Below are 12742 nucleotides of genomic sequence, written 5' to 3'. Positions count from 1 at the left end.
CCTGGCATGTGTTACATTCAGCCTTGGCTGCATTCAGTAATTTGTGAAAGCAGATTCACTGGTCCACCTTTAGTAAGCTGTGTTTACTATGTGGTGAATGTAGATCAGATGGAGCAAAGCACAGTAGCAATGAAACAACTATGTATACAGTAGTAACCATGCCTGTGTTGCATCATCTGATTCATTTTAGTCGTGTCTGCATGAGCCATCTGTTGTCATGGGTAACATGCAACCTCATGACATCCAGCTGATTAACCCATAATCTGAGCCACCTATATGTGACCAAATTGAAAATCAATCCTACTTTCTGGCACGGAGACCAAATGAAAGGATCAACCTTCTTTATCCTCCATGTCAAAACCTGCCGGGAGATCACATTTCAGGCTTGTAGACCTGAACTTTGAGTTCCTCATAGGAAAATATATGTCACATTAAAATACTAGATAACTACAAATACAGTATAATATTGCTGTGCAATAAATGTTGGTAAAATATAGTTAAGCAGACACAGCTGGGAGAAAGTGCAATACACATCTTATTATATGATTAGACGTGATATATAATATTGCCATGTTTGATTCATAACTAGAATGCTCATTTAACAAAGCTTTTAGAAAGACACCTACTGGCTTTTAGCACAAGTTCTGTAGCCTGCTGCTGGAGACGTTCCCGAGCCACTGCTAGCTCGCTTTCTATGTCTTTGTGCTTGCTTAGTAGGGACATCTCCTCTTGCTTCACATTTTCCAGCTGTTTTTGAAGGACCTAATGAAATATACAAAATGTATAAAATATAAATCAAAATGCAGTCATGATGGAGGAACGGTGCATTCCTACAGTTCTGAATGACAGGCATGCTCAAAGAGTGGTAATGGCAATCTAACCAGCAAAACACCTAAGAAACAGCACCTAGCCTGACAAGAAATGTACCGAGAGTTCTCCTATTAAAACATGTTCTTCTGCATTGTTCACAAATATAAGTAACAAGCAAGTGCTTTCTGTGAAATATAAACTCTTCTACATGGCATTTCTAGTTTATATATATATATATATATATATATATATATATCCGTCCTTAGACTGGCACACAGTATACCCACATCACAATCACGGGGGTGCAGGCACTCATATAATCATGCACTCCGTGTGGTCAGCGGCACTCCCACAGATTTCTTAAAGTAAAAACACAACATATATACATAAAATAATATATATATATATATATATATATATATATATATATCTTTCATAACTCTGAGGTGGAGGAAATTGTCATTGTTTGGTCTAATTGTATATTTTAGTTTCCTATTGGATCAATGTATAGTATATACGTATAAACATGTACATTTCATATAAAATAACAAAATATAAAGAATACTTGTCTTTTTTTTCTTAACACCACCCTTATTAATGCCATCCTTGTTTACTGTCAGGTGTACATAAGAGTACATTAATGTACTTATTTTGCATTATATGTCCACCCAGAATAAGATTCCAGTTTTGGGGCCGAATTCAATTAGCCACAGTAATTGGCCATGGACAATTGGTTGCCCGGGGCTATTCATTTACAGCCCGCAGGATGCACTTAATGTAACACAGATCTTTGTTCAAACTCAGGTTTTCCCAACAGCAGGGCAGTAGAGAGCCCATCCGGGCCCAGGTATTTTACAGGAAGCATGGTCTAAGCATGGGAGTTGTGGCCATAAATCCTTAGAATAAAATAAAGAAAAAATAGCACTGTAAGCACCTCCCCAGCCACACTATATCCCAGCACACAGCAGCATGTGCTGGGTTTAGAAGAGCTGCTGCTGCCACCACGTAACAGGGGCACGACTGGGCCCCTCCATCAGACCTAGGTTTGGGTAATTAGTACCCCCCTCCACCCCACTCTGAGGGGCATATTTATTTAGCTTGGTGAAGTGATAAAGTGTCTGTTTTTTATCACATTTTTAGGGCCAATCAATCAGCTCCTGTGAAGTTACAGGCTTGGTTTGAAAAATGACAGGTAGGAGCTGATTGGGAGCTAATAAAAATCAGACACTTTGGGGGAAATTTACCAATATGAAAAACCTAGTTTTTCGTATTGGTATTTTCCCTACGGTTGCATACGACTGTTTAAGTCGTATGCAAACTCGTGTTCCGGAGGGTCAGTTACAAATCAGTCAGATACGACTGCTTTGTAACCCTCCGATGGTGTAACCATCCGTATTAGCGGCCGTATATACGGCTGCTAATACGAATTATTTCTAGCAGTCTGCACGGATCAGTCAGATCCGTGCAGGCTGCAAGGTGTAAAAAAAAATAGAAAAATAAATAAATAAAAAAAAAACAACTGGCGTGGGGTCCCCCCCACAGCCGTAACCAGCACCAGGCTGAAGGAGCCGGGGCCGGTAATTAAAAATCAGGGAACCCGACAAATAGGGGTTCCCCGATTTTTAACAACCAGCCCCAGGCTCCTGCTCTGGGGCTGGTTCCCAAAATACGGGGGACAAAATGACTAGGGGTCCCCCGTATTTTAAGAACCAGCCCCAGGCAAAACCAGCCAGCAGGGTAATGCCACAGCCGGGGGGAGACTTTTTATGCAAGTCCCCCCGGCCAAAGCATTCATCCCTACCGACCAGTCAGCCTGGCCAGGGGCCCTGGGGGAGTGGGGACCCCCCCAATAAAGGGGTCCCCCCCCTCCAGGACTTACCTGACCAGGCTGAAGCCTGGTGCTGTCCTCGATGCCCCTGGGCGGTGGGCATCGAGCTGATTATCGTGTAAAAAATAGAACAAACGATTGTTTGTTACTATGGCACTACAAGTGCCAGCAAGCCTCCCCAGCAAGCTGGGACTTGGAGAACCACAAGTCCCAGCCTGCTGGGCATTAAAGGGCCCGCTGGCACTTGTAGTTCCACAGTTAAAAAAATAGTGCACAAAACACACTGACACACTTTAAAAATAAAACTTTATTACATATAAAGCCCACACATACTAATACTTACCTATCTTCTTTCTGTAGGTATCCCTGGTCCTGTGTCGTCGTCTTCTGGTCCTGTGTCGTCTTCTTCCTCCATGTCGACCGTCGCTGTCGCCGTCCGGATCCGACGAAATCCATTTGGGAAGCTGTGGAAGGAAACCATACTCACCTGTCCCAGCGCGACGTAGTCCAGGTAAGTGTCTTGGCAAAAAAACAAACCGACAGCCCTAAACCAAGCGGACACGGAGACGCACGGTGTTTGTTTACATCGTGCGGCCCCGCCTCCCGAATGCCGCTATTGGCCGCCTTGCGGCCTAGCGGCCAATCAGGAGCCGCTAGGCCGCAAGGCGGCCAATAGCGGCATTCGGGAGGCGGAGCCGCACGATGTACACACAGTACCGTGCGTCTCCCTGTCCGGCTGGTTTCGGGCTGTCGGTTTGTTTTTTTGCCAAGACACTTACCTGGACTACGTCGTGCTGGGACAGGTGAGTATGGTTTCCTTCCACAGCTTCCCAAATGGATTTCGTCGGATCCGGACGGCGACAGCGACGGTCGACATGGAGGAAGAAGACGACACAGGACCAGAAGACGACGACACAAGACCAGGGATACCTACGGAAAGAAGATAGGTAAGTATTAGTATGTGTGGGCTTTGTATGTAATAAAGTTTTATTTTAAAAGTGTGTCAGTGTGTTTTGTGCACTATTTTTTTAACTGTAGAACTACAAGTGCCAGCGGGCCCTTTAATGCCCAGCAGGCTTGGACTTGTGGTTCTCCAAGTCCCAGCTTGCTGGGGAGGCTTGCTGGCACTTGTAGTGCCACAGTAAAAAACAATCGTTTGTTCTATTTTTTACACGATAATCAGCTCGATGCCCACCGCCCAGGGGCATCGAGGACAGCACCAGGCTACAGCCTGGTCAGGTAAGTCCTGGAGGGGGGGGGACCCCTTTATTGGGGGGGTCCCCACTCCCCCAGGGCCCCTGGCCAGGCTGACTGGTCGGTAGGGTTAATGCTTTGGCCGGGGGGACTTGCATAAAAAGTCTCCCCCCGGCTGTGGCATTACCCTGCTGGCTGGTTTTGCCTGGGGCTGGTTCTTAAAATACAGGGGACCCCTAGTCATTTTGTCCCCCGTATTTTGGGAACCAGCCCCAGAGCAGGAGCCTGGGGCTGGTTGTTAAAATTCAGGGAACCCCTATTTGTCAGGTTCCCTGATTTTTAATTACCGGCTCCAGGCTCTGTCAGCCTGGTGCTGGTTTCGGCTGTGGGGGGGACCCCACGCCGCTTTTTTTTTTTATTTATTTAATTTTTCTATTTTTTTACACTGAAGCCTGCACGGATCTGACTGATCCGTGCAGGCTAAAACGCAAATAGAACAGGAAAATGGTGTTCTATTTTCCTGTCGTATTTGCGTGGGTGTTTTACACCACTAAGCAGCCGTATTATCAGTACGGCTGCTTAGTAAATCAGGAACCACCATTCTTTTGAATGGTGATTTCTGTCGTATCCTATCGATGGTGTAGACATTCGTATTTGTAAATACAAATATGAATGTTCCATCTTTAGGACTACGAATTGTTGTATTTTTGGGATTGTAAATCCCGAAAATACTAATTCGTAAAAAAAAGGTGTATTTCTCCCTACGAATACACCTTTTTTCTACGAATCCATTTTGGCAAATGTCCCCCTTTATCACTTCACTGAGCTTAATAAATCTGCCCCTCAGTACCACTGCCCAACAGCTCATGTTTCAAGGATTTCTGTCTGTGGAAGAAGATGGGATAATTATCAAGCAAAATAGAACACCACAACTGCACATGACTAAAGACGTCCTGTGGGTGGTACCTATGGACTGGAGCTGAGAACAACTGATATAAAGGATTGACCATACTAATTTCTATAACACCACTTCCTTTAACGTGGGCTATAGCGTAAAGAATGGAGGTGTGAGGGCATAGGTTTAAATGACACTGAAACCTGCTGCAGTGTCTGAGAACTACAATATAGGGTTATTCAGAGCTGATTGCTTGGCTGCTTATTTGTAGAGTCCTGCAATCAGGTAATCGCCACCCAGCCATAGTGAAATTCTGCCCTGCACGAGCCTGCAAAAAGCTTGCACAAATTGCGATTAGCTGCAATTCCATATGCAATAGCAGTGTGTGTGAAGCCCAGGATCTACTCACCTGGTGCGACAGAAACAGGCTGATCGAGGCCAGAGCTCTTGTCACATGACTTCCCTTCTAACTCCTGGGCACGTCTGCATTTTCCCTGACACTTCCAGTAAACAGCCGAATGACACCTACAAATGCCGGCTTCCTGTAATTCAACTTGCATATGGCAAGTGATTAAAAAATAAGCTGAATTTTATTGCTGGATGGCCTTGTGTACTGCGCATCGTACGCATACACAGTTGTTCGATTATCGCCCGGCTTGCAAATTTGCAGCCATGCTATCAGGCCTGAATAACCCCCTATGCCTGTCGTCAGCTTAAAACTTCACCATGTGCAAATCTTTCTTCAACAGGGCCACATGAACAAGTCATTAACCGAACTGTCTTACTGAAACAGACCCAGTAGAGAGATGTGACTCCATATTGGTGAACTACTTGTACTGCCAGAGCTGTAGACTGTGGGAACTAGAGGTGTCAAAGAAAGTATCAGCAAACAGGATCTAAATTAACACACATCAAACAGAAGGTTATATTTCATTCCTGTATTAAACTGATGCTTGTTACTGACAACTGTTACTTGTGAAGTTAGGTGTTTTCGAGGTTTTTACTTCGAAAATAAATAATGAAGATCATATTGTGGTAAATGCATAGGGCTAGATGTACTAAGCTTCAAAAGTGATAGAGTGGAGAGTGATAAAGTGCTAGCCAATCAACTATTAACTGCCATGTTAAAACTGTGTTTGAAAAGTGAGTTATGAGCTGGTTGGCTGGTAGTTTATCACTTTCCACGTTATCACTTTTTGAAACTTGGTGCATCTGGCCCCACAACGTCATTAAAATTTAGTTGAAGACACTAGAGAAGCCAGAGAATGTAACTGTAATTCTACCAGTCTTTCTTACCTGAACATCATTCTCGGCTGCACTTAGAGAGGTTTGAAGTTTTTGGCACTTTTCTCTAAGACTTCCGGCTTCCTCCTGTACAACCTGAAATTCGGTTTTAAGGATACCAAGATTCTTCTGTAAAATGGCTTCTTGACTTTGAAATTCTCTCTTCATTTCTGCTTCTTTCTGCTTGCAGGCATGCAAGTTCTCTGTGGTAAAGAGTTGAGATCTTTTCAAGGCTTCCAGTTCATGTTCGTAGAATGCCTGAGCTTTACTGAGCTTCCCTTCATAATCTTCCACCATTTTTTTCCTCTCCAAACGTAGGTCCTCCAGCTTTTTATTGAGTTCCTCCACTTGTAACCGATGCATTTCCTCCAGTGTTTCCTGTCCCTTGTTTAAAGTAGCATTTTGGCTGTGCTGTGCTTTTAGGAGCTCTTGAATTTCGGATCTATGAGTTGCTCTCAGCTCCTCAAGAGCAGTACGTTTGTCCTTCTCAAACTGCACCTGAAGTTGCATGAAACTCCGTATTCTTTCCTCAAATCTCTTTCTTATCTCCTCCACCTCTCGGGACATGGTCACAACCCTCTGCACATGTTGGGCTTCTGCGCAAAGCTGAATGTCTTCTACTCGATGCTTGTAAACTTCAAATTCAGTAAGTGCTTGGTGCTTCATTTTTTTATGTTCCTCCAATGACTCCTCCAGTGCTTGGATTTTCCTTTTTAGGTCAGTTTCCTCTGATACTTTATTTTTATACTGTATTATTTTTTCCCTGGTTTCTGCAAGGATTTGTTGAATTTCTTCTTCATGTGCTTCTTTAATGGCTTGTACTCCTGATTCATGCTCATCATTCCGAGTATTTAAGGCATAAATGACCTGAGAATAGAAATAAAAAGTATTAGTACAGAATTATTATCCCTCTTTCCTCCCATCTCTCTTACTCCTCCCTGTCTCTCTCCCACTCTCTGTTTCCCCTATGTTAATTCTGGCAGTTTTTTTCCCCACAAAAAATATGTCTTATTCACATCACGAATGAGATACATAGAAAGCTTCTGTTGATTAAACTGCAGATACAGCCACAGTCACACACAGGCTGTGTGTAGGAAGCAATGAGGAAGGGTCAGTGTAGACAGTGGTGAGGAAGGGTGGGAGTAGGAGTAGGTTGGAGTAGAGAGTAGTGAGGGTGGGGGTGTTTGAAAAACAGATAGGATGGATGTAGGGAGTGTGTATATGGCACTTACTATTAGGAAGGCAGCCATAGAGACACAGACATTCAATAAGGGGCCTCTGCTGCAGCACTGACTTTTTGCTGGTACATCAACTCAGATTGGCTAGCATTGGCCAGATTGCTGTTGGCCCTATGTGTGTGTCTATAGACTGTTATACACTGCTGCCACCTAGGCCGCACAGCTGGCCATTGCCTGAGCCATGTTTTGCTAATAATCAGTGCTGCCTGTCACAACTGCGCATGAGCAATCTAATCCCACAAATTTGGGATTGGAGACTCCAAAATTCTGGGATCCCACTAATTCAGATTCTGGGCCTCCCTAATATAATGTAATAACGGTACATGTGAATTTGCCTTTAGACAAAGCAATGAACAAAGCAAAACTCATTCACGTCCTAAATATTAGAATATCTTAACAAAATATATTTTGCCCCAACACCGTTCCTTACCCGTTACTAGCATTTAAGCGAAAAGTTATTACAGGCAATTATACCAAGCAAAAGTCACTGCTGATTTTCCATTGTAATCATGTTACAGATACTTCTTTGCCTATTATGTTCTATGCTAGAACATTGCAGATGAAGGGTACTCATGCAGTAAGGAGAATGCCTGCAAGTAGTGCATCATGCTGATTACCCTGACTACACAGTCCACACGCCACAAGTTCTATTTTTACATTAAATCATTTTACAGTTAAGTTTGTCAGTGCTTCTCTAATCAAAATGAAATACGGCATGTATAGAAAAACATAAGTTATACCGCTTTCAGACCGCACTCCGAACACTGCATATTGCCGTGTTCGCGGGGCCTAAACACGGGTCACGGTGCGGTCTGAAAAGGGCACCACGGGTCGAGCAACACGGCTATTCAACCCTGGTAATGACCAGGGTTGAACACGGCTATGACCCGTGTCAACTGCGGTGTGAACGGGTGCCTGGGTCGAGCGACCCGTGTCCCGCTCACAGTATGGAGGAGGCAGCACTGTCAGCTCCAAGTACTGCCTCCTCCCGAGCCCCCGATGACGCGCCGCAGCCCAGCACTGCCCCATGTGACGTCACCGACTCAGCAATATGCCGTGTCGGTGTGCGGAACTTTCAGACCGCATTGCCGTGTTGCTCTGGGGATGGGACCCGTGTCCTAATCCCGTGTGCGACACGGCATTTGCGGTCTGAAAGTAGTATTCCTAATGAATACATTAAGGTAATGGTACTTGTGTATTATCACGGTGCCCACGATGTTCATCTTAGTACATTGCTTGCTTCGCATCGCATGCGATATAACTACATGTGATGCATGCGATGCATTCGGATTTTTAATTGTACAAGCACCCTGATGGGTGCTTTCAATGTTAAATGCACCCCCATTGTCAACGCCACCCCCGCTATCAACGCCAATAGTATACTGTCATAAAATAACTAAATCTAAAACATCTAATGTAGAACATACTCAAACACATCTTTTTTTTGTAAAGTTTGTTGCAAATTCAGCTTTCGAAGCGATATACCAAAATATGACATTTAGTTTTTTTTATTTTATTTATAAAAATGTAATTGTTACGTAATCATTTTATTCATAGAAAGGCGATTTTTGGCTGGCTTGTCAAAGTGTTAATTGATTTAATGTTGCATGACTTATGGTGCCCATACATGGTACAATTATTGTATACAATATTGTATACAATATCGCATCTCATCGCATCTCGCGGTTTTGCGATGAGATGAGATCTAGTACAAAAAGAGATTTTCAGATTCATACAGTGCTGATTTAAGCTGAGTGCATCATCTTTGTATTAATTGTTGTGGTGAAGGGCTGGGATATCCTTCTTGTATTGAACTCCAGTATTAGAAGCTGTAACTGCGCACGATTTTGGGATACACAATTGTCTAGTACTTGCATAGCGCTGCGTTATGCAAATCCGTCCACCCCCCCGCTGATGGCGCCGGGCAGGGGGAAAGCCGCTCAGTGCATACACACTGAGCGGCTTTCCCCCTGCCCGGCGCCATCAGCAGGGGGGGGGGGCGGATTTGCATAACGCAGCGCTATGCTTCCCCCCCAGTGATGATAGCGATCATCGCTGGCCATACACGCTGGCCATAATTGCCCAGTGTATATGGACCATTAGACAGTCCTGCTATTGGACACTGTTCCACTGTCCAAACTGCGGGCTGCAGTGTCCCACAGGCTGGGGGAAGATTTACAGGTTGGGAGAGTTCGTGATCACAGCTGCTCTGTGATTGGTGATCACTGAAACTATGCACATGCATTAGAACTGGGGCATTTTAATGTGCACAACATAACCTGGGGACACTACAGTGTCGGACTGGGGATTTATGGGGTCACTGGTAAAAAAAAAAACAGAGATAGGGGTCCTTCTTTAGGTTTGCGGCTAGTCTCCAGAAGGGGTGTAGGCAGCTGCCACAAAGGCTTGGTAACCATGAAAGAGTGATTTTTTTAAATTTTTTATTTGGTTTGATGATTGACTGGCAAAGAGACAACTTTTATATAAAGGCAGAATGTATCTGACTCAATTACTGAAACAATAATGAACCTTTATAACCATAATAAAGTTGCGTCTATATAAACTACTGTGTATAAAATCATAGTAATACATCTAATTTAATCTAAAATAATAAATGACAAATGGAAATCTTCTTGTCAAACGGAAACTATTCAACTCCAATTATTATTATTATTATGAATAATAATTATAATAATGTATCACATCTGAATACCTCCCAACATGATTTTCTCCAGGAGGGACACAATGATGTGCCTCTTAATGTATGACTGCCATTCCCCCCTCCCATCCCTATCCTTGGAAAACAGGGATAGGAGACATGAAGCTGCTGCTGCTGCTGGGAGTGCGGGGCAGGGAGGGATATGGAGCTGCTGGGAGTGGAGTGAGGAGCCTGGGGAGAGCCACAGAGCATGCCGCTGACAAGAGCTGAGTGCAGGGTCAGGGTTCAGGATCATACAAGGAGCTGCTGGGAGTACAAGGATGGGAGGAGGGGAGACACAGAGCCGCCGGGAGTGGAGTGAGGAGCAATGGGGGAGCTGCCGCTGACAGAAACAAAGAGGTAGATGTATGAAGCAGTGATAAGGGAGGAGAAGTAAGCCAGAGGAGAAGTGGCCCATGGCACATCAGTTGCTCTGTATGCTATATTATATTATGCATATTATAGATGTTGCTTCAGTGCCAATTGGTTGCTATGGGCCCCTTCTCCTCTGGCTAACTTCTCCTCCCTTATCACTACTTCATACACTTGCCTCATTGTGCAGGGCAGGGATGCTGGATGGATGGACAGAGCTGCTTGTCTCAAGCAGGGAGATGAAACAGAGCTGTGGGTGTCGAGAGCCTGGTTCTGGGTAGAGCTGATGGCAGCACAAAGGTGATACAGCAGGGAAAGGCTTCTATGATAGCCACTGTGCGGGGCTGGACAGAAAACAGGAGCAAGTCAGTGCATCCGCGTTTTGCCCTACCCTAGCCTGCTACTGTCCACCCAACCAGCTCACTGACTCCCCCAGCCCAGTCAGAGTCTTCCATCCTGCCAGGTCAAGGTCTTCCTGTCCTGCCCCCCCCCCCCCCACCACCACAACCAGCCCACTGCTGTCCCCCCAACCAGCTCAATGACTCCCCAAGCCCAGTGTCATCCTTATTTTCACTCCCACTAGCCCACTTACTCTTCTAACTGCCGATCAGTAAGAATCCCCTCAGCTAGTCCGTGAGAGTGTCCCTCCTCAATCCGCCCAGTATCCCCCTCATTGAGCCCAGTGAAGCCCCCACCATCTCTCTGTCCCATTCCTATCCATCCCTGTGCCACCATATATATCACCCACTACCTCTCCCTGTCACCCTGTGCCTCTCTGTCCCCCACTGCATCTACCTGTCACTCTCTGCCTCTCCATGTCACCCTATACTTGCCGTCACCCACTGCCTCTCCTTGTCATCCTTTATGTCATCCACTGTCTCACCCTGTCACCCATTCCCTATTGCAAGGCCACTCCCATTTTTCTGACACATGCAAAATAACTTCTGCCTATTCTCCCCTGCCATGGTGCACAGCTTTGATTGAAAAGTAATAGAAACTAAGTTCTGCCTCCCTTCTAAAATGATGGAAATTAAATAAAGTTAATAAACTTGAACAGCTTATTTTCTCAAACTATCATTTTTGCTAAGCGTCTGTTGAAAGAGTGCTTTAGTTTTCTGCACTGTAGTTTTTCCCACAGTCCAAAAAAAAAAACCCAGCAGTAATAATTGACAGCCGAAGCTTGACTGAATTAAAGCTTTCCCTTTAAGTCACAATAACTTAGACCATAGTTTGTACTTCGCAAATGTCATCAGTTACAGCTTTTCTCCCAGAATAATCAGCTTTTACACTATGCTCCTCATCATCACGAACACCACATTTAGTTATCACCATCAGCACAGACAACGATGTAAAATTACCATGTTAAATTGTATTTTTGGAACTTCCATCTGCTTTCACATATATTACCCAAAGTAGGCAGTGATACTTTTCCACCCACTATGCACTAAACAAAGACCGCTTTGGTCATGTGACTATTACCATCAAGTGCCTGCTGAAAGGCTGGGGAATCTAATTGCATTACTCTTCACTTTTGATCATCGTTCTGTGATACATCTTGAGGCCCATACACACTGGGCAATCCCTGCTGCCACCGATATCCTTTTGCCTGGAAAAAAATTCCCATTTCACCAGTAGAAATTCTCCCTAACATAATCGGATAGAAATATACAGTGCTAGATGAATCTGTGAACCTGTCACACTTTAAAATGTAATTTGCAGGATTTCTGCACACTGTATGAAGCAGTGATAAGGGAGGAGAAGTGAGCCAGAGGAGAAGTGGCCAACATCATTATGGATGTTGTAAAGAAGATTTACAGTGTCTAGGTACTGTAGATCCCATATGGCCGACATGCATTAGGTTGACAGGGTCAAAAAAGGTAGACAGTGGGTAAGGTACACCGGTACAAAAGGTCAACAGGGACAGTCACCGTGACAATGGTATAATTTTGCAAGTCTCATTACATACATACAATCAGTGTAATTGTGTACCATTGTGTGCTTGCTTCTCTCACCATGCTTCGGGCAAGTTGTAGCCCATGTGGATAGGAAATCACACAAAGTGTATGTGAAAACAAATTTGAGTTTGTACTACTGCAATGTCAACCTTTTATACATGTTGACCTTAAGCATTGTCAATCTTTTGTTGAAGCTGGGGAAATATATCAAAATGATATTAAGAGGCGCTTCGAGATGAAGCTGCTATGTCGGTACTTGTTTAGTTTCACGGCGGCAGTGGCCGTGCGTCTGAGTCCCCTTGCGGGGCTCGGTGGCTCGCTGCGCTCGCCACGCTATCTAAAATTAACTAGATTGTAAGCTCCTCCGAGTAGGGCCCTCTTCCCTCCTGTTGTCAAAGCCCACTTCTCTTCACATGTCACCCACAGCTCTCCTTTACTCCAACACTCAGTGACCATCTTCGTCCGCAT

At 44.6% G+C, this 12742-nt stretch overlaps 1 protein-coding gene across 5 annotated transcripts in view; it reads right to left on the bottom strand.

Annotated features, from left to right (window-relative positions):
* The window catches only part of FAM184A (family with sequence similarity 184 member A), a 211401-nt gene that overhangs the window by 110815 nt on the left and 87844 nt on the right, over positions 1 to 12742 (bottom strand). For all 5 annotated transcript variants that reach the window (XM_083176804.1, XM_083176800.1, XM_083176802.1 and 2 more), the window contains exons 3-4: positions 6024 to 6878; positions 627 to 762 (exon numbers count right to left, since the gene is read on the bottom strand). In XM_083176804.1, the coding sequence (XP_083032930.1) occupies positions 627 to 762; positions 6024 to 6878 (991 nt within the window). The remainder of the gene's footprint in view (positions 1 to 626; positions 763 to 6023; positions 6879 to 12742) is intronic.

The sequence above is a fragment of the Crinia signifera genome, chromosome 3, assembly GCF_055691185.1.
Source record: "Crinia signifera chromosome 3, ASM5569118v1, whole genome shotgun sequence".
NCBI classification, from domain to species: Eukaryota; Metazoa; Chordata; class Amphibia; order Anura; family Myobatrachidae; genus Crinia; species Crinia signifera.
This window is presented reverse-complemented; position numbering and strand designations above follow the sequence as displayed.